Raw genomic sequence first — 20,801 nt, forward strand, 5'->3', positions numbered from 1 at the left:
CCGAGTATTTGGCGTCTTTCACCCTCTGGTTCTGGTCTATTTCTTTTACTCTCACACGCATGCTTCCTACTCTCATATAGATTACATATGCTAGTATTGGGAATATCACTTTTTCTGATTACGGTCCAGTCTGGACTCTTGTCACTTTTCTCTTTTGGAGGAAGTTAAAGATAAACAATGGATGTTAAACACCTTTCTCTTGCAAGAAGAGGAGATGTTCACTGGTTATTGCTTCCTATTAAAAGATTACCTAGATCTTTACTGTGGTCCCCCTCTGGGCATTGTTTGGGATTGAAGATGATGTCATGGGGCTATCTATTTTCTTCAAAAGGCTAGTAAGCGTGTCTGGCTTCATTGCACCCAGTTGGCCCGCTGTTTCACTACCATTATTCAGTTGGAAGAAAGTCATAAGGTCACTTGTTTGGTTGCAGTGTTTCGTGAGCTGCAGGCCACTAAATTGCAGTTGGATGATATCTATTCTGAACAGTTGACCTTTGTCCAGTCCCGAAAAAGGCTATTTCATTACAAACATTCTAACAAGGTGGGGCATTCTTTATCCTTTAAATTACGTCAACTTTGGGTTGATCACACTATCCTTCTTGTGAATGATGGGGTGGGGGGTATCTGACTAAGTCCTCATTGATATGCAAACACTTCCAAGAATACTATCAAGCCTTCTATACCCAGGTTGCTTCTATTCACTCTGTGGATATTGAGACTTATCTTGTTTCTTCTGCTCTTCCTTGGTTATCTGAGGACCAACATAAGGACCTTTATCGTCCAGTGACTCCTCTAGAAATTCAGAAGGTTATCAAAGAGCTTCCTACAGGTAAATCTCCAGGTCTTGATGACTTGCTGAATGACTTCTATTAGCATTTTGCAGTTGAGCTGGCTCCTCTTTTAGCTGACATTTTTAATGCGGTTCATGAGGGTGACGATTTACTGCCGTTCATAATGGAGGCCTGGATTGCTGTTATTCCAAATCCCGACAAAGATAAAATGGAATGTGCTTCATATCGACCCTTCTCTGTGCTTAATTCAGATGTCAAACTCCTGGCCAAGGTTTTAGCCAACCATTTGACTGCTGTTCTCCTGTCCTTTATTCACCCTGATCAGGTAGGATTTGTAGCTAACTGGCAAGCCAATGGATACTGTTCAGCGAATAGTGGATTTGCTGTATTTCGCCAAACATGAGACCTTTCTGATGTGTCTTTGGCTTGGATGCTGAGAAGACTTTTGATTGTGTTCATTGGCCTTTCTTGCATCAGGTTAAGGAGCATTTTGGGTTTGGTGCTTATTTTTGTGTTGCTGGATTAATGCCTTTTATTCTTCTCTTAAGGCTTGTGTCCGAATTAATGGGGGGAATTCTTCTTTCTTTTCCTTGTTCATGGGTACCCATCAGGGTTGTCCCCTATTCCCTCTACTTTTTGCTATGGTGATGGAGCCTTTTGTTTCGGCGGTTCACTTCGATCCTGATATTTCAGGTGTATGTATAGAGGGTAGAGAACACAAGCTGGCCCTTTTTGCTGATGATGTTCTTTTGTTTTTGTCTAGGCTTCTGACTTCTTTCCTTAACCTTGTGTGGGTTGTTGTGCAATATTTGGTGGTTTCAGGGTTTAAGATTAATATGCATAAAACGGAAGCCTTAAATATGAACTTGCCTCGCCTGGTTCTGGACTCTCTTCAGTCCTCTTTTCCTTCCTTCTGGGTTCAGGAGGGGCTTCAGTACCTGAGGGTTCTTCTTACGCCTTCTTATTCGGACTTGTTTATTGCTAATTACCTCCCTCTAGTTAAGGCTTTATATTGTGATTTGGAGAAGTGTGATGGGTTTGACTTGTCGTGGTTCGGGTGTATAGCCACAGTGAAGTTGAATATATTGTCTCTCTTTATGTACCTGTTCCAGGTCCTCCTTCTTCGCATTTGTAGGGGATTTCTCTCATGCTTGCAGGATCAGTTGCATTTCATTTGGCATAACAAACATCCACATCTTTTCTGCTCCTTTCTTTATAGAGATAAGAGGAAGGGTGGTTTGGGGGTTCCCAATGTTTTTTTGGTATTATAGGGCTGCTCAAGTGCATGCAGCACTGAAGTGGTATCAGGTACAAGTTGTAGGTTAAGTTGGAGCAAGCATTTGTGGGCTCTGTCTTCTGCACCTCCTTATGTGGTTGCCCCACAAGCATCACTGTCTTCCTGGTGATCTTTGTCCCACTGTTTTCACTACTTTTTTATTATTGGGATACCTTGGTTTTTCATCTTGATCGGGTAGTATCCTGTCTCGCTCCCATTGCTTTTAATCCCATGTTTTCTCCAGGTCCCTTTACCCGATGGGGGGCAGTTGTTTGATGATGAGCTCCTTTATTTTGCTTCGCTGCGAGAGGCATTCCCAATTTTACCTACTGAACAGTTTGCCTATACTCAATTGTATCATTTTCTTTTGTTGGCATCAATTTGTTCTCAGGTGCTCCAGGATGATTCGTATTTGGAAGATTTGTGTGAAGATTCCCGGGGTACTCGTGGTTTGATCACCATTCCTTATCATGTGCATTCCCTTATTTGGCCTTATACTGTACATTGCCAGAATTAGCAGTGTGAATTGGGCTCATCTCTTGAGGATGATGAGTGGAAGTCCCTGGAGAAGGCGGTGCTGAAGGTTTCTACTGCTTTGTCTTTTAAGGAAAATGTATTCAAAGTTCTGTATAGATGGTATCTTACTTTTGCCCGCCTTCACCATATTTTCACTGCTACTTCCTCTTTGTGTTGGAGGGGCTGTAGGGAGCTTGGCACAATGGGTCATATCTGGTGTTCCTGTGTGACGGCCAGGGCTTTTTGGAGGGCGATCCATCAGATTTCTCAGATTTTACCTGTATCAATACCCGGTACTCATGAAACTATTATTTGGAATTTTCAAATACCTCGTGGTCCTGCTAGAGAGGAGCGGGAGTATCTGGAGGACCGATCATCTATTTATGTTTGTGTGGTGGTTGTGTCCTAAGGTCAAACAATACAGGAAAGAAATACAACAAGTAATAATAGAGCTGTGTAACACTGCATTTGGACCCCCAGATATTTTGATGGCAGTACTGCCTAATTGGGGGGGGGGGGGGGTCAGCTAAATTTATTGCGATGTGTATCGCAGCAGCATGTTGTAAAGTTGGCCCACCGGAAACAGCAGGATTTTATCCACTTTACAGCAGTAGACGTATAAAGAATGTCGGTACACATTAGCTGCTTTTTGGTCTCAGGAAGGCTGGGATATGAGATAGACAAGTTCAGTGATATGAGGGAGCGAAAGATCAGGGGGAGAGGATTTAAATGGAAAACTGACTTTTTACCTCTGTTTTAAAAGGGATCATGTGGAGAATGTTTCGTTCAAAAGGGCATGTCAGATTGTAATTACACTGTTGTGTGTGTTGTCAATAAAAATACAAAAAAAAAAAATTAAAACCTTGCAACTGTAAGGGCATGGTCAGTGTTTCACCAAGGGTGTCACCTAGTATGTTTCTAGACACAGAGTAACCCTTTTACATAAACGGTATTTGTAGTTTCAGACCAGGGGCTGGGACCAGAATCCTCTGGGAGGCCAAATAAGCAGCTCCATTCTCATTCCACTCTGTACAGTTTCTGAATGATTGTTCTGAACCAACTGTTTATGAAAATCACTTAATTTTGCAGTCGTAGTATAATGTGATAGAGGCAGTAAACACAATGGCAAAGGTAACAAGTAGCAATCAATATATATACAATATCTCTGAGGCTATGCGCATTGTGCTCCCAACACTGCTCTGAGAGAAAGCCCCCCTCTGCTTATCTCCTTGTTCCTGCTACTAAGGATAGCCGGGGTAACCACAGTTCCTTTAATGCCTACTCTGTGGGCAGCAGTGCGGTACAGTTCACTGTAAGTTCCACTTGCAGTTCAGATGTTAGCTGCCATGAGGCCCAGGGACTCTGAGACTCAGGTGCAGGTCCTTCTGTAGTTGAGATCCACTGAGACATTCTTAGATCTTCAGGCACCATGTTGATGGGATAGGCCCTAAAGTAACTGAATGGGTTAGGAACCGGTTGCGTGGAAGGTGACAGGGGATAGTGGTAAGTGGAAGGTGACAGGGATAGTGGTAAATGGAGCTCATTCTGAGGAAAAGGAGTGGTGTGCCACAAGGTTTGGTTCTTGGACTAGTTCTTTTTAAGATTTTTGTAAGCGATATTGCTGAAGGGCTGTCTGGTAGGGTTTGTGTCTTTGCAGATGATACCAAAATCTGCAATAGGGTATACACCTCTTATGGTGTGGGTAACTTGAGGAAGGACTTAGAAAAGCTAGAGGAATGGTCTTGAATTTGGCAGCTAAGATTTAATGCAAAAAAATGCAGGGTCATGCATTTGGGCTGCAAAAACCCAAGGGAACGGTACAGTTTAAGGGTGAAAAACTTTTGTGCCCAAAAGAGGAACAGGACTTGAGTGTCAGTGTATGTGATGATCTTAAGGTGGCCAAATAGATAGAAAACGCAATGACAAAAGCTAGAAGGATGCTTGGGTGCATAGGGAGAGGAATGGCCAGTAGGAAAAAGGAGGTGATGATGCCCCTGTTTAAGATTCTGGTGAGACCTTGTCCTATATAATAATTTGTACCTCCAACGTTCTGTTGCTGGCTGTCTGGGTTCGGAACATCTCCTGACGTCAGCAAGCCTCCAGTGTTCCCTTCCCTCTCACTGTCCCGCCCTCGCATAAACACGTAATGACGTCAGATGAGGGCGGAACAGAGAGAGGGAAGGGAACGCTGGAGGTGAGCTGACGTCAGGATGTTACAAATGGAACGGAAGCCAGCCAGAGAACGTTCAGGTACAAATCGCTGGGCATGGAGGGGAGGAGAGAATCGCAGGACATCGAGGGGAGGGCAGGGGGGGGGAGAGAAAAAAACGCTTGCACGGGAGCATTCCTGGGGTCTATTTCACTGTTAACGAAACAGGCTTGGTTCCACTACTTTAGTGTATTATGTACAATTCTGGAGACCACACCTTCAAAAAGATATAAACAGCATGGCATAGGTCCATATGGTGGCTACTAAAACGATCAGTGGTCTTCATCATAAAGCGTACGGGGACAGACTTAAAAGATCTCAATATATATACTTTGTAAGAAAGATGGGAGAGGGGAGATATGATAGAGATATTTAAATACCTACACGGCATAAATGCACAGGAGGCAAATCTCTTTCAATTGAAAAGAAGCTCTGGAATAAGGGAAAGGGAATGGGACTTGATATACCGCCTTTCTGTGGTTTTTGCAACTACATTCAGTGTGGTTTACATATTATATACAGGTACTTATTTGTACCTGGGTCAATGGAAAGGGCACATAGGATGAAAGTGAAAGGAGAGAGACTCGGAAGTAACCTGAGGAAATATTTCTTCACGGAAAGGGTGGTGAGTTCATGAAACAGCCTCCCGGTGGAACTGGTGGAGATAAAAACAGTATCTAAATTCAAGAGAGCTTGGGAGTACATAGGATCTCTAAAGGAGTGATAGGGAAAGTAGATGGCATGGATGGGCCATATGGTCTTTATCTGCCTACATTTTTCTGTGTTCTTGTGTTTCTATTTTCTTCAGCCCTGTGATGTTCTGGACTACCAGCAGATGGGATGAAATCCAGATTGCCTTGCTGGAAAGATACACAGATAGACCAGTCTCTGGTTCTCCTCAGTATCATGTGTGATGAGGATTCCCTGTTCCTCTACCATCCAATAGGACAGTTTAAGCAGTTCTGTCACCTACAGTGATGTGAAAAAGTATCCCTTACCCCCAATTTCCCCTATTATTGCATATATATCACATTGAATGGTTTCCTATCTTTAAACAACAAAGTGTAATAATAGACTAAACACATAACACAGTTTTTAAATTGTCATTTATTTAAGGAACAAAGTTTTGATAGATCCATCTGACCCTTCACATACTTTGAAATAGCTTCCTTATTTTCTGATTTTCTACTCCTTAATATTGAATGGCTAAACTATTTTGGGTGTATTTAGCCCTTCCTCGTCCCTTGTGCTTTGAGGTATTGCACTGGTAGAGAATCCAGTATGGGATACCATGCTAGATTTGCAGGGTCTTTTCAGTAGAAGGAGAAATTCTATAAATGGTATCCAAAGTTAGGTGCCGGGAAGCACTTAGGACCTTATTCTATAAAGGTTGTGCTCCTAAATTTATGAGCACAATTTATGCTCCTAAATTACGAGCGTATTCTATGTTTCAAAAGAGATTATGCTCGTAATTTAAGATCATAAATTTAGGAACATAAATTATGCTCATAAATTAGGGTCATACATTTTAGGACCATAAATTTAGAAGCATAACCTTTATAGAATAAGGCCCTTAGTGCTAAGCAACCTTTTGTAGAATAGTGCTTAGTATGGATTCCCCCACCCAACTTTGGCCGCGAGGACTTATGCTTGCTGAAACCTGGTGTAAATTCTGGCACGCATCCAGTGGCCCTATTCTGTAATACTGCACCTACATTTTTGGAATTAACCCCCCACCCCCCCAGTCCTGCCCCATTTTGAGTTCCATGTGAGGCAATTTAGGCACCCAGTGTTATAGAATAAGCAGATCTGTATGTAAGTCCTAATTAGTGCCAATTAATGTCAATAATTGATAACAATTTGTTAAGTAGTGTGTATGTGGATAAGTGTCCAAATTTGAGCAACCTTTATAGAATCCAGGGTTAAGCAGAGCAGTCTTGAACACTTATTCCCTTCCAAAATACAACCCTTCTCTTGAGCTACTTCATGACTTCTACCTCCTAGTATCATCCATTATCCCATCCTTAATGTTTTTAGTCTCATACATTAATCCAATGGTCTCTAATGTTTCTCAGACCTCACACTAACACTATTTGCTTTTGTCTCATTTGAAATGTAAACCACACTGAACCCTGGAAAGGGGATATTAGCAGTATACAAGAATTGATTTTTGAATTTGAACTATTTCTGCTTTGAAATTTGCTGTGGGTAATATGAGAATTGCCAGACTGTTTTCCTAATATTCTTTGCTTGTTTCTTTGTTTTTTTAGGAGTTACTAAACGCTGGCCTGCGATATGTGAAGAACTACCCTGAGTTCTACACTCTCAGTGAGATAACTAGTATCATGGGTGGCAAATTTAGTACGGATCTGTCCTTAAAACTGGAAAAATGTCTTCTCAGATTGGTAATGCATTGTGAAAATGTCATTTGCATATTGTAGACCATCAGGCTTATTTTTGAAAGAGAAGGGCGCATATTGCAATCCTATTATTCCTCTGTGCGGGGCCGACAACTTCTGGGCTCCGCCCTCCCTGACTTGAGCTGCTCTCTTTCACACAGTCCAAAAGTAAGACACAAAACTCCCTTCAGGATCCACAGCTTTTAACTCAGATACCTCTTACTAGCCTCTCAGCATTCCAAAATAAGGCTTACAGTTCATTTTAGAGTTCCCTTTAAAAGGCTTTCAGACCTTTTTCTTTATCAACACAATTCAAGTCTATTTAGGCATAGTCCATAACAAAAGAAATCAAACAAGAAAAATCACCTGCTCTCTGAATACCTTCTCTCTCAGAGAACTGCAGGTTTTGTTTTGTTTTTTGTTACATTTGTACCCCGCGCTTTCCCACTCATGGCAGGCTCAATGCGGCTTACATGGGGCAATGGAGGGTTAAATGACTTGTCCAGAGTCGCAAGGAGCTACCTGTGCCTTAAGTGGGAATTGAACTCAGTTCCTCAGTTCCCCAGGACCAAAGTCCACCACCCTAACCACTAGGCCACTCCTCGGCAGTTCACCTCCCTCTTCACAGCTACTTCACTCTGTGTCCGCCCACACTGCCCCTTTATACTTGTAAACTTTGGTCATTTGTATCCTCATAGTCCATGGGTACTTGCTCCCTCCAAACTGTTCTCTCCTGCAGGGGAGTCAAGTCCTTCTTCTGTGCCTTCCATCCAATCAGGTGCTTCTCCACCCTTCTCTCTTAATTCCTCACTCCCATCAGCTGGCCTGTACCTTTCCTCCCCTTCTTCCTAGGTGGGTGGAATCCTATATTGATTTCTTATCCATGGAAACGAGGTTTTAACATTGCTGCTCCCTCTACTGGCCACTCTCCGGTATCACTTCTTTCCCTCGGTGCCCTTCCTTTCTTTCCTAGAGAAGGACTCCATGTCGGGGTTTCTGGGTTGCCTTTCCTCCCCTCTCCCGCCTGGCATTGTGGGTAGGATAGTTCTATACCCCCTGGATCTTCAGCGTGCCTGAGTTGCCCTTCCTCACTACAACATCATTCTACACAAATCGGGAGATGGGCATCCTTCTCCCAGGGTCGCCCAAATCGGCATAATCGAAAGCCGATTTTGGGCGTTCTCAACTGCTTTCTGTCGCGGGGACGATCAAAGTTCACGGGGGCGTGTCGGAAGCGTAGCGAAGGTGGGACTGGGGCATGCCTAACACATGGGCATCCTAGACCGATAATGGAAAAAAGAAGGGTGTCCCTGACAAGCACTTTGGTGACTTTACTTGGTCCTTTTTTTGTTATCGGGGATTACCTCCCCTTACTCCCCCTGTGGTCACTAACCCCCTCCCACCCTCAAAAAAAACCTTTTAAAAATATTTTTTGCCATCCTCTATGCTAGCCTCAAATGTCATACCCAGCTCCATGACAGCAGTATGCAGGTCCCTGAAGCAGTTTTAGTGGGTGCAGTGCACTTCAGGCAGGCGGACCTAGACCCATACCCCCACTACCTGTTAGACTTGTGGTGGTACATGTGAGTCCTTCAAAACCCACCCTACACCCATTGTAGGTGCCCCCCTTCACCCGTAAGGGCTGTGGTAATGGTGTACAGTTGTGGGTTTGGGGGGGGGGGGGGGTTGGGGGCTCAGCACACAAGGTAAGGGAGCTATGCACCTGGGAGCAATTTATGAAGTCCACTGTAGTGCCCCCTAGGGTGCCCAGTTGGTGTCTTGGCATGTTAGGGGGACCAGTGTACTACGACTGCTGGCTCCTCCCACGACCAAATGGCTTGCATTTGGTCATTTCTGATATGAGCGTCCTCGGTTTCCATTATTGCCGAAAATTGGGGACGACCATCTCTAAGAACGACCTAAATTTCTTTAGAGAGCATGGATGACATAATTGAGTTAAGCAAGCAGATATAGTAAGAGAGCATACAGAATATAAGGTGGAGTGGTGATGTGTTACAGTTTCAGTTATATCATAATCCTCTAAGCATTTAAGAAGATTCCTATTACTTTCTGCATTTAATACAACTTGTTATATCTAATTAGGGGCCCGTTTACTAAAGGGTTGCCAAGTGGTAACCCAGAACTACCACCAACTCAACGCGGCCGCTGATGATAGTTTTGCATCAAGCACACACCATTTCCAGCGCTACAGAAAATAATTCCATAATTTCTAGGGTGACGCTAACCTGGCAGTAATCGGGCAGTGTCCTGTTATCATGGGAACCCTTACCGCCACCTCAGTGGGTGGCATAAGTGTCCCCCCCCCCCCCCCCCCCCCCCCCCCACACACACACACACACACACACATGGCCACATCTTACTGCATGGCCATGTTTGGGTTTTTGTTTAAGGGACTTTTTACCCGCTGCGGTAAAAAGAGCCCACGCCACTACCGCAGAGCCCTTTTTACTACAGCTTCAGTTGGGGCTTCAGTTTGTTTAGCTTACTATGCTTTCTCAGTGCACATGAGGTGTATATGACGTGACTCAATGCCAGTGCAGAAAACATAGTGGAAGCTGGCAGTTCAAGTACAAGGGAGAGCTGCAGCTATCTTATTTTCAATTTGTGATGTGTTCAAGAAATAAGAAGTGGAAAGAATAGGAAAATTAGATTTTATAAGGGCTAATTAAATAATTCAAAATGTGTTCAAGCTAAAATTTTGGAAACATAAAATGCATGCGTTTCATATGAAAATTATATGATGTATGTTTATGAAAATTAATACAAATAAGGAATTTTTTAAAGGATGTAAAACATAGTTTCTCTTTCTTTTGTTCTTTTTTTCAGGGGACTGCAAGGTTTGTTAAGGTTTCCTTTCCAGTTAGACCAACTCAATTAGTTCTGTCTACAGACTATGCAACTGTGTCAACTTTTTCATTTCCTGAGAAGAGAGCTGCAGAGCAGCACAAGGCAAGTAGCATGTTTGTTGTTCATGATAAATTCTGTAGTCTCCAGAGCTGGAGTGTAGTACTGATTAGTCTTGCTGTGCAGTAGGTGGAGAATAAGCTTGGAAGAAGGAGGAACTTCCCTTGGGAACCTCCTTATTTGTGATGTTTACTTCGACTTTTTTGTTTCCCTTTCTCTTGCATTCTAGCCAGTCCTCCTCCACCCCCAATAACTCGTGTTACAACACTATAGCCTCTATTCACTAACCTGAAATTACAGTGCAGTAACTGCAAAATTTCCGTGTTCTATCATTTTCCTACTCAGTTAATAAAAACATTTTTTTTAAGCATACGTTAACTACATTAAGGGGTCCTTTTACCAAGCTGCGGGGAAAAAGGCCCTGCGCTGGCAGCGGGGGACGTTTTTTTCCTGTGTGCCAGAGTCCTTTTTATGGTAGTGGGTAAAAAGACCCCAGGCACATATGACCATTCTGTAAGAGAACACCGCATGGCCATGCAATGGGGAGCCCTTACCGCCACCCACTGAGGTGATGATAAGGACTCCCGCACTAACCTGGCGGTAACCGGGCAGGGAGCGGCGATGCCCGATTACCGCCAGGTTATCGCCTTGCAAGCCATTTCGGGGGGGGGGGGGTCTTTTTCCCCTGGAAATGGTGCATGCTTGGGGCAGGACTACCGCCAGCAGCCGTGTTGGGCTGGCGGTAGTCCCGAAAGTGTGAGTGGTAAGCCCGTGTTGGGCTTGCCACCACTCTGTAAAAAGGCCCCTGAGTTAGCTACACCTCTTGAAGTAGTGTTTATTGCAATAGATAAAGTGTTCAGTTAACTGAAAAGGCCATTTCCCATCCACTCTACACCCCCTTCCACATTAGGTGGATAGTGTAGAAATACCACTTGCTGATTGCTAAGATGCCACATTAACTGCTAGTGCATGTTAATTGCTCTGTTGACAGCTAACACAGCTTAGTAAATAGGGGTCTGAGACAGAATGCTTTGGCACTTGTATTTTATTGGAAAGCCCACAGATTTTTTTTCCTGTTTTCCAAGTTCGTATTACTCTTTTTGCTTATGCGGTTTGATTTTCTCAGGTGTCCTAGTCTGAAGGGACCTTGCATTCAAAGAGCTTTTGCTGTAGGCACACAATAGAAAATATGATTCTTCAAAATAAGATCCCAAATATTTTGTCACAAGTTATGTGGCTGCTTTCATTTTTAAATATGGTGAAAATAATTTTAAAAACTTTTTATGCATATAACAACATAATAAATACATGATGGCAGGTAAAAACCGGCATGACCCATCTAGTCTACCCAGAAAGACGACCTTTGACTCAGTGTGGTTTACCCCCCCCCCCCCCCTACCCCTTTGTCTTTAGGGTTGTACTTAAGTCCTAGTCCTTACTGGTGCACAGAACTTGGTCCATGATATAATGAGACTACTAGGCAGTAGTGATGTAGCATTTAATTTTAAAATGGTGAATTATGACAAAATGAAGAAATTTGTTAAAAAAAAAACTAAAAAGAGTAATGGCCATTCAGCAATTTGCATCAGTTATGGACTTTATTTAGAAGACCATTTTGGAAGCCTGATAAAATGTATATTCCATGCAGCAAAAAAGTCAAAGAAGTTAATGCTGAGGTGGAAGAGGTAGTAAAAGCCAAAAGAGTGTCTTTCAGTAAATGGAAATGAACACAAGCACTGTCAAGTTAGGTGTTCTCAATTTCCAGCATATTTTTTAAAAGACCATTTGAATTCGGAGCCTTTAAAATATGTATATAGCCATAGGAAATGCATGTGTAATTCCCCAAATGTGCAACGTTTATAAAAAATAGTGGTAGAGCTGTACCAAAACGATATTTTACTATTTAGCTTAATACGAATAATGGGCATTGAGCTTTAACATATAAAATAATAAAAGGAGCAACATGAAATCAGTGATCAAGTGTTTATTTCAATAGGATTTAGCATAGTAGTGCCCCGGATTATTCTTATTAAAATTTAAATCAGTATTTGACTGAATAATGTGTGAATATTTGGTACAGCCTTAAATAATGGCATCACTCAGCAGCTTATACATGCAAGCACTGCCTTTTGTTATTTATGTTAGCATCAGCACTTAGATGTATAAGAGCCATATCTCAGAAAATTGCACACGAAAGAGCAGCCACTTAAGGAACCAAGGTCCTAAAGGCATATTTTTTACATTATAAATGCCATTTAAAATATATAAATTGCCTCCTCAATTTCTTCTAAAGCCCTGGCTGAAATGAACATTTTGCTGTCACTTATGTGTTCTTTGGGGTAAGGGGGAGGTGCAAAAGCCAATGTGAAAATGTTTTTTTTTTTTTAATACACATGTATTCCCATACAAAATCGGGCATACATTCTGAATTGTTTTGCACTTCCCAGAACGTGCCATCTTTGAATCCATGTGAATGCCATCTGGACACCATGCAAGATTTCTAAATGACCTGTGTAAGATTTATTTAATTTTTATTTATTTAGCACCTTTTCTACTGTGACTTTTTTTTTTTTATTTTAACTGGGTATTTAGATGCCTATGGGATTAATTTTTTTTCATCTGTTATTTTTAATAGGATATTGGATCGGATCCAAATATTGAAAAACTTGTGGTGAAGTACTGTCCCCAGATAGTGTTAACTGCTGAATCCTTGTTTAAGTTGTTGAATAACCATGCACTGAACTACAAAGAACAGTGGGAAATACCAGTTTGTGTTAAAATGCTTCCTGTGAAAGGTAAATGGATTTAAGAAATAGAGATCTGTTTATTTAACCGTTCATACAATATTTTTTCAGTACTGTGATTGTGATACATTTATTTTAGTTTTGCATTTTTAACTCTCCATTGTAGTCATCACTTTTCTTTGCATCATTTTCAGCAATAATGAATAATATAAGGAATTTCTTTTTTTGTTCAGCTATGAACTGTAGTGCTCAGTGTGTCATGGATATAAATATTGTCTGTCAGATGTGTCACAATGGAAGAAAGGTTGAGAACCACTGGCCTGTCATGAGAGCAAAATAACTCTCTGAAAATTAACTGAATGAGGTGATATAGGGAAAATTACTGGAAAGACATGCACATCAAACTGGGGATTCCAGAAATGAAGTCTCTCAGAAAATGGACCAATGCATTTCTATAGAAGAAGCAGCTGTAGTTTCTGCAGCTTAGGAGCATTTGATATATTTGGATTCGAAATTTAAAAATTTAATAATTCAGTTTTCCTAATGTAAGCTCAAGGTGAGTTACAAGTTCAGTTGCCAAGTTATTTCCCTGTCCGAGTGGAATTGAAATTTAAATTATACCTGAGGTAATGGAAGGAGAAGTGACTTGCCCAAGGTCAGAAGGAGATTTAGTGGGAGAAGTAGGATTTGCGCCCAGGCTTTCCTAGTCCTCAGTCTGTTGCTGTAATCACTAGCCTAGTCCTTACTAGCAGTTAAGGAATTTTTCTTTTCAAATGGCCTCACCTTTTCTCTCCAGGTCTTGGACACATGGAGAGGGGTTGGAAATAATTCAATTAAACATGCTTTATATGCTTTCTCCACCATTAAGCCCCTTGTTCTGCCACCTCCTAAGGTTGGATCTGAGCGATTTTTAGGTGTGTGTTTCATTTTCTTTGTCATAAATTGTACTGTGAACCTAGTGCCTGAACCATGCTAGAATCAGCTTCCACTGGAGCTTAAATTGAATTGTTATCTTTTATAAAGGAAGAAATTAAAAACCTTGTTCTGAGAAATTGGCAACAGAATAGTCATAGTCCCCTTTATTTTGGAAAGGGGTTCTAGTTTGTATTATGCCTATTATCTGTTTTATTGTATGTGGGGATTGGGCTTTTTTAAGGGAGTGTGTGCTTTAAGCAGTAAAGTGTTCACCCACTTTGGTACTGTTGTAGCCCTGTAAGCACATTAAACCTTTTATGAAATAGTGACTGGCACAAAAGTGTGTGTACTTTCCAGGGTGTGTCTGCACAGGGTTGGAGTTGGGCAGAGTACACAAGTACACACGGAGATTATAGAATACTATAATTTGCATGTATACCTGAAAATACCAATGCAAACATTTACTATAGCTCAAGGACTGGTGTAAACATTTCCATCTGCTACTTAGGCTAGTATTTTATAAAGACACCTTTAAAGGTGTTTCCTTTTCATCCTACTAGTCCAGTCCAGACGAATGGGTTAGGTCTGGCAGAGAAACACTGACCAGCCAAAATTTAGTGCTAGTTAGCCGGCCAGGAGAGAGGTCTTTTTCACCAGTTTTATCAGGGAGATGGCTTCTGCCACCCCATTTAAGTTAGAAACAGAGGAAGAGCCCAGGGTGCAGATGTTGACTGTCTTTTGGACTGTGGGTCTCCTCCTAAGGAAGGGTCACTGTACCATTGCACCTTATCCTTAATGATGCACTGAAGAAAAACTGGGAATCTCCCATCTCAGTTCAGATTGTACCTAAGAAGGTGGATACACACTACTATGTCCAAAAGTCCTCCCAGATTCAAGAGGACTGAACTGCTACACCATTCTCTAGTGGTCGAATCCACTCACAAATGAGCTAGGAGCTCCAGGATTCATGCCTCTGTGCCCCTAGGTAGAGAGGCCAGGCCATTAGACTCATTTGGAAGGAAAGCTTTTCAGGCCTTGATGCTCGTTGCCCACATCCAGTGCTACCAGCTCTAAAGAAGCCTTTTCTTTGCAGTCTTTGGTCTGCAGTAAACTAAGTCTTGCAGATGCTGTCCCACAGGAGCAGGCCGCAGATCTTCGCCAGTTGACCACCAAGCAGCTAGAGTGTAGGAAATATCTGGCCAGGGACACTTAAGACTCTTTTGATATAGCATCCAGACTCTCCAATATGGGTGTGGGGATGCGCAGTCTCTCATGACTGTGTGTCTCCGACCTAGAACCTGTGGTTCAGGAGAGGTTGGCGGACGTTCCTTGCCAAGGTGACAACTTGTTTGGAGATAAGGTAGAGGAGGTCACCAACCTAATGAAGAAACATACTCCAAACTCTGTCTCGGCATCCTCTTACTCACGGAGGTTTTTGAGTGGGCCTAGACGAAGAACCTACTACTCTGAAAGACGTAGGTTCCCACTGCCTTCCTGTTCTGCTCATCAACCCCAGCCAACACCCCAGTCCAAAGCAAGGGATAAGCTTTTGACTGTCTCCAAGAGAGCATAACTGCACTCAAAGTAACCGTCTCGGATGGCCTACTGGTAGGGGGGATACTGAATTTTTTCCATCACAGGTGGCCCTTTGTAACTTCCAATCAATGAGTTCTTCAAATAGTCCGTCTTGGTTACACCTTGCATCGGTGTCGGAGATCACCAGATTTCCCACCGAGTGCATCATCACTCAGCTCTCAGCACAAGCAGGTACTTGTAAAGGAAATCTCCACTTTTCTACAGGCCAGTGCAGTCAAACCCATACCAACAGGGGAAGAAGGGAAGAGATTTTATTCAAAGTACGTCCTTGTGCCCAAGAAAACAAGAGGATTTTTCTTATCCTAGACCCTAAGGGCCCTAAACAAATTCCTAGTAAAAAAAAAAAAAAAAAAAATTCAGGATGATTTTCCTGAGCACCCTTCTCCCCATGATTCAGGATAATGATTGGCTATGCTCTCTGGATTTAAAGGATGCCTGTGCCCACATTTTGATACTTCCCAGTCACAGGAAGTGTCTCAAATTTCGAATAGGGAAACACGGTTACAAGTATTACATGCTGCCATTTGGCCTTGTGATAGCTCCCAGGTCACATAGTACATAAGTACTTAAGTGTTGCCATACTGGGACAAACTGAAGGTCCATCAAACCCAGTATCCTGTTTCCAACAGTTGCCAATCCAGGTCACAAGTACCTGGTAAGATCCCAGAACAGTACAATACATTTTATGCTACTTATTCTAGAAATAAGCAGTGGATTTTTCCAAGTCCATTTTAATAATGGCTTATGGACTTTTAAGAAGATATCCAAACCTTTTTTAAACCTCACTAAGCTAACTGCTTTTATCACATTCTCTGGCAACAAATTCCAGAGTTTAATTGCACAATGAGTGAAGAAATATTTTCTATTCGTTTTAAATTTACTACTTTGTAGTTTCATTGCATACCCCCTAGTCCTAGTATTTTTGGAAACAGTAAACAAGCAATTCACATCTACCCATTCCACTTCACTCATTATTTTGTAGACCTCTATCATATCTCCCCTCAGCTATCTTTTCGCCAAACTGAAGAGCCCTAGCCGTTTCGATGTTTCATCATAGGGAATTCATCCCATCCCCTTTATCATTTTCATCGCCCTTCTCTGTACCTTTTCTAATTCCACTATATCTTTTTTGAGATGCGGTGACCAGATGCGGTGACCTCCTTTTTTAATACATGGAATGTATTTGACCTGGGCTTCTATTTTTGAACAGCATCCACGCCTGATGTAAATTTTTGACCTTGGCAGCTGCTCATCAAATTCCCTGAAAGGGAAACTGGAACAGGATGCCAGGGTCAATGACAGTTTCAGGTATTATGGGCATTCTTAACGGAGCAAGAAGCAGTTCTAAGGAATAGCCCAGTGGTTAGTGCAGTGGACTGTAAACCAAGGGACCCATCTCTCTTTTTTTTTAAATTGTGAGCCCTCCAGAAACAGAAAAATACGGTACCTAAATATATGAGATACCTGCAAACCTGAAGGCTATTGAAGTGGTGTACATTCAGGTACAGTAGGTATTTTTCTGTTTCTGGAGGGCTCACAATTACAGAAAAAGAGTTAAATTGGGATTTAAATCTTGGTTTACGGTCCACTGCACTAACCACTGAGCTGACCACCTGCTTTGCATGGATGTCTGTGACCGTTTTCTAAGAATGCTGCAATACAGACATCTACGTCCCTTCCCCCCCCCCCCTTTTTTTTTCAAAATGTCGACATTTGTTTGTAAAACGGATGTTCATGCTGAACATTTCACGCATGTGGACGTCCATCTCGCATCTTTTTGAATAAGCTGTATCATGTTAATATTTGTGAGGTGGACGCCCATTTAGGGTGTTCTGACTTGGACGTCATTTTGAAAATGCCCCTCCATAGGCCATAGCTGAGGAGTGGGAGTTTTATGCTTGTTTGCTTCAGGTTCCTTTGGGACAGTAAGTGGATGATCAAATCTCAGTGATGATAATTTTAAAAAATTAGCTCAATTAAGTATGTAATCACTAATTGCATATAAAACTACATTAGTCTACAAATCCATACCAAATTTCAGTATCGTACTCTTCTCTCCTACCCCCTTAGTTCTTTCACAAAAGGTTTAGGGCAGCATTATAATACCTAAAATATAATAGGGTTGATATTCTGAAGCATTTATCCAGGTAGCAATGCCTGCAATGCAGATAAATGTCTCTGAGAAACAAATTTAAAGGGAACTATCTGGATAGCACTGCTGAATTTCTTTACAGACTGCAATAGCACTATCTGGAGAGGAGCTATTCGGGGGTGGCGCATTTCCAGATAACGCTGTCCTAAGTGTATCCAAACAGTGCCAGGTATTCACTGCTGTGTCTGGATATTCAGCATCAGCTAATATCCGTTTACTGCTGCCAAATACTGGATTTTTGTTGTATGCATGACAGTAGGTATTAAAAAAGCTGCCAAATACCACAGACTGATTGGAGGTTAATATAATTATCAAAAAATACTTTAGCCCTCCAATTTCCATTATGTTTATCCATCCTACATAATAATTCTCACCTCCAACGTTCTGACTTGCCTGGGACCGTGGCTCGTTCCGAGTTGGTCTGCTAGGCTCCGTAGATCAGGCTGACATCACCGAAGCCAATATGATGTCAACTTCAGAACCCGGGGAGGAAAACAAAAACCAGGCCTCACAGCTGATCCATGTCCAGAGGTGGGTCGCTGGACATGGGTGGCTGCAGGGGGGGCAGGGGAAAGAGGAGGGTCGCTGGACATGGGTGGCTGCAGGGGGGGCAGGGGAGAGAGGAGGGTCGCTGGACATGGGTGGCTGCAGGGGGGGCAGAGGGTTGCTGGACATGGGTGGCTGCAGGGGAGCAGGGGAGAGAGGAGGGTCCCTGGACATGGGTGGCAGGAGGGGGGCAGGGGAGAGAGAAGGTTCGCTGGACATGGGTGGCTGCAGGGGGAGAGGAGGGTCGCTGGACATGAGTGGCTGCAGGGGAGCCGAGGAAAACCTTGCTAGCGCCCGTTTCATTTGTGTCAGAAACGGGCCTTTTTTACTAGTACTAAATATATTGCACACAACAGGACAAACCCCAGCTTCTTCTAATTCACTTCCTAAGGAGCTCTCCAGGACTTAATGGTATTGGATGTTTTTAGTGTACTAGTACTTCAGTACTAGCATGTGAGTTTACTACTGTTTAAAGAAGGTTCTTTATTCACTGTTTAAAATGTTACATACAACAGAAAGTTATATTTATTTAAACCTTTTGAGATGCAGAGAGTTCCTTCACTTAAAAAAAAAAAAAACAACAACAAAGAAACTGCTATTAAAGCTACTGTGAAAATTTTGCTTTTCTAAAAATATTGTTTTAAATACCTTATTAAATTTACAAGTCCTCTATCTTTTTACTTGGAACTTTCCAATCAGGTTCAAAGCCTATGAAGGTGGTTTATATCGACACTCCTCTTCCAAAAAAAGAGATGACTGTGAGAGAGAAGAGCCAAATTTTTCATGAAGTTCCTTTGGACCTGCAGATGTCTAAAAAGTCATGTGTTCCTCTCTCTGCGATGGTACTAGATAAATTGGTCAGCGAGTATAAGGCTGAAGAAAATGTATGTATTTCCTTACCCTTCATACTTTGACCCAAACTGTGTGAGAATTATGAAACTTTTCCACAGTCTTTTAATTTTGCCCCGTAGTGTTCTCGGGTGTCGCTGCTACCCCTGTCCCTTCCTAAGTCAGTCTGGATGACCAGACATCTCCTGCTGGTCTCAGGGCGGTCAGAGCACCTCCTTTTTGAATCATACCCTTACAGCCACTGGTTAGCTGATAATAGCTACTGTTACAGCAGTAGACCTTATCTTACACATACGTGCACAGGGAATCTGGCATTCTGTTTGTGCTCAGTTATTTCTACCTAAAATGTCATTCTTGCATGAACAAGCAGATTTGTACACTCATGAGTCTTGTGGGTAATGATTGCTATTTATTGCCAGTTTGGCATCTGTACCTTTAGCTGAGTGTTAAGCCTGCTTTACATAGAGAGCATATAGTCCGAGTATTGCAGTTTTTTTTTTTTTTTTTTTTGTTACATTTGTACCCTGCGCTTTCCCACTCATGGCAGGCTCAATGCGGCTTACATATACAGGAACTTATTTGTACCTGGGGCAATGGAGGGTTAAGTGACTTGCCCAGAGTCCCAAGGAGTTGCCTGTGCCTGAAGTGGGAATCGAACTCAGTTCCTCAGAACCAGAGTCCACCACCCTGACCACTAGGCCACTCATTCCCACATGCAAGTTACTTCAGTAAAAGACATGCTGACTCCTAGCCAGTTGTATATCACTTACTGGCTATCCTTGAATATTCAGCGGGAGACAGCCAGTTGTCTCCCGCTGAGTATTTGCAGTCAGCGCATAGCAGCTAACCAGTTATATCACACAATATAACTGGCTATCTGCGAATATTCAGTGCTTCATCAGCCAAGTTAAGTGGCCAAATTGTGCCGCTGAAATAACATGCCTATCTTTGACCGCTATAAACTTAACTGGCCACTGCTGAATATTAACATAGCTGGTTAAGTTTATAGGATTTAAGCTACTCCACACTCACTATTTTCAACATATCACATTAAATATAGTAATTGCACTCTTGAAGCTAAACAGTTGTTAATAAGTTTATAGGAGCCAAAAAAAAAAAACCTGGTCACCAGAAATGGCCTGGCATTCAATATCCAGGCTCAGCACTAACTGCAGGACCTAGCTGACCTTCCTCCTGCATGCTGAATATTGGCCCCACTGTGCTTGATACAGGATAAAATTGCTTTCTTTTTCAATCAGTATTTAACAGTAACAGTATGTGGCCTAGTGGTTAGGGTGATGGACTTTGGTCCTGAGGAACTGAGTTCGATTCCCACTTCAGGCACAGGCAGCTCCTTGTGACTCTGGGCAAGTCACTTAACTCTCCACTGCCCCATGTAAGTAGCATTGAGCCTGCCATGAGTGGGAAAGCGCGGGGTACAAATGTAACAAATATATATATATATATATATATATATATATATATATATATATATATATATATATGTGTGTGTGTTACAAGTACAAAAATACAGTATGTTTATGTATATATCTCTTCCTGCTTTTTAAATTCCATTTTCACAGAATATTCTTGGTTAACACAAGTTTCTTCATTGGCTGAGTGCTAAAGGGAAGTCTCCCTCAAGACTAACTCGTAATGTTACTTTTGAGTGCCAGCAGGGGTCACTGCAATGACAACAGCTATTTTCCCATGTGCCCCAGCCCCTTCCATTGTGGAAGACCTGTGTTCCCACAAAGATTGAGTGGGGTCCATCCCAAAATTTGACCCTGATTCGTATGCTCATTTCCTCTTAGATAAACTAGTCTTCAGGTTCCTGTTGTGAGAGAGACCACTCATTATTCCCCATGCCTCTTACTCCTCCA

At 42.2% G+C, this 20,801-nt stretch overlaps 1 protein-coding gene across 2 annotated transcripts in view; it reads left to right on the plus strand.

Moving 5' to 3' along the window:
- ICE2 (interactor of little elongation complex ELL subunit 2) overlaps positions 1-20,801 on the plus strand; it is a 161,685-nt gene that overhangs the window by 46,422 nt on the left and 94,462 nt on the right. For both annotated transcript variants that reach the window (XM_030188449.1, XM_030188450.1), the window contains 4 exons: positions 7,063-7,197; positions 10,039-10,161; positions 12,752-12,911; positions 18,769-18,953. In XM_030188449.1, the coding sequence (XP_030044309.1) occupies positions 7,063-7,197; positions 10,039-10,161; positions 12,752-12,911; positions 18,769-18,953 (603 nt within the window). The remainder of the gene's footprint in view (positions 1-7,062; positions 7,198-10,038; positions 10,162-12,751; positions 12,912-18,768; positions 18,954-20,801) is intronic.

The sequence above is a fragment of the Microcaecilia unicolor genome, chromosome 1, assembly GCF_901765095.1.
Source record: "Microcaecilia unicolor chromosome 1, aMicUni1.1, whole genome shotgun sequence".
NCBI classification, from domain to species: Eukaryota; Metazoa; Chordata; class Amphibia; order Gymnophiona; family Siphonopidae; genus Microcaecilia; species Microcaecilia unicolor.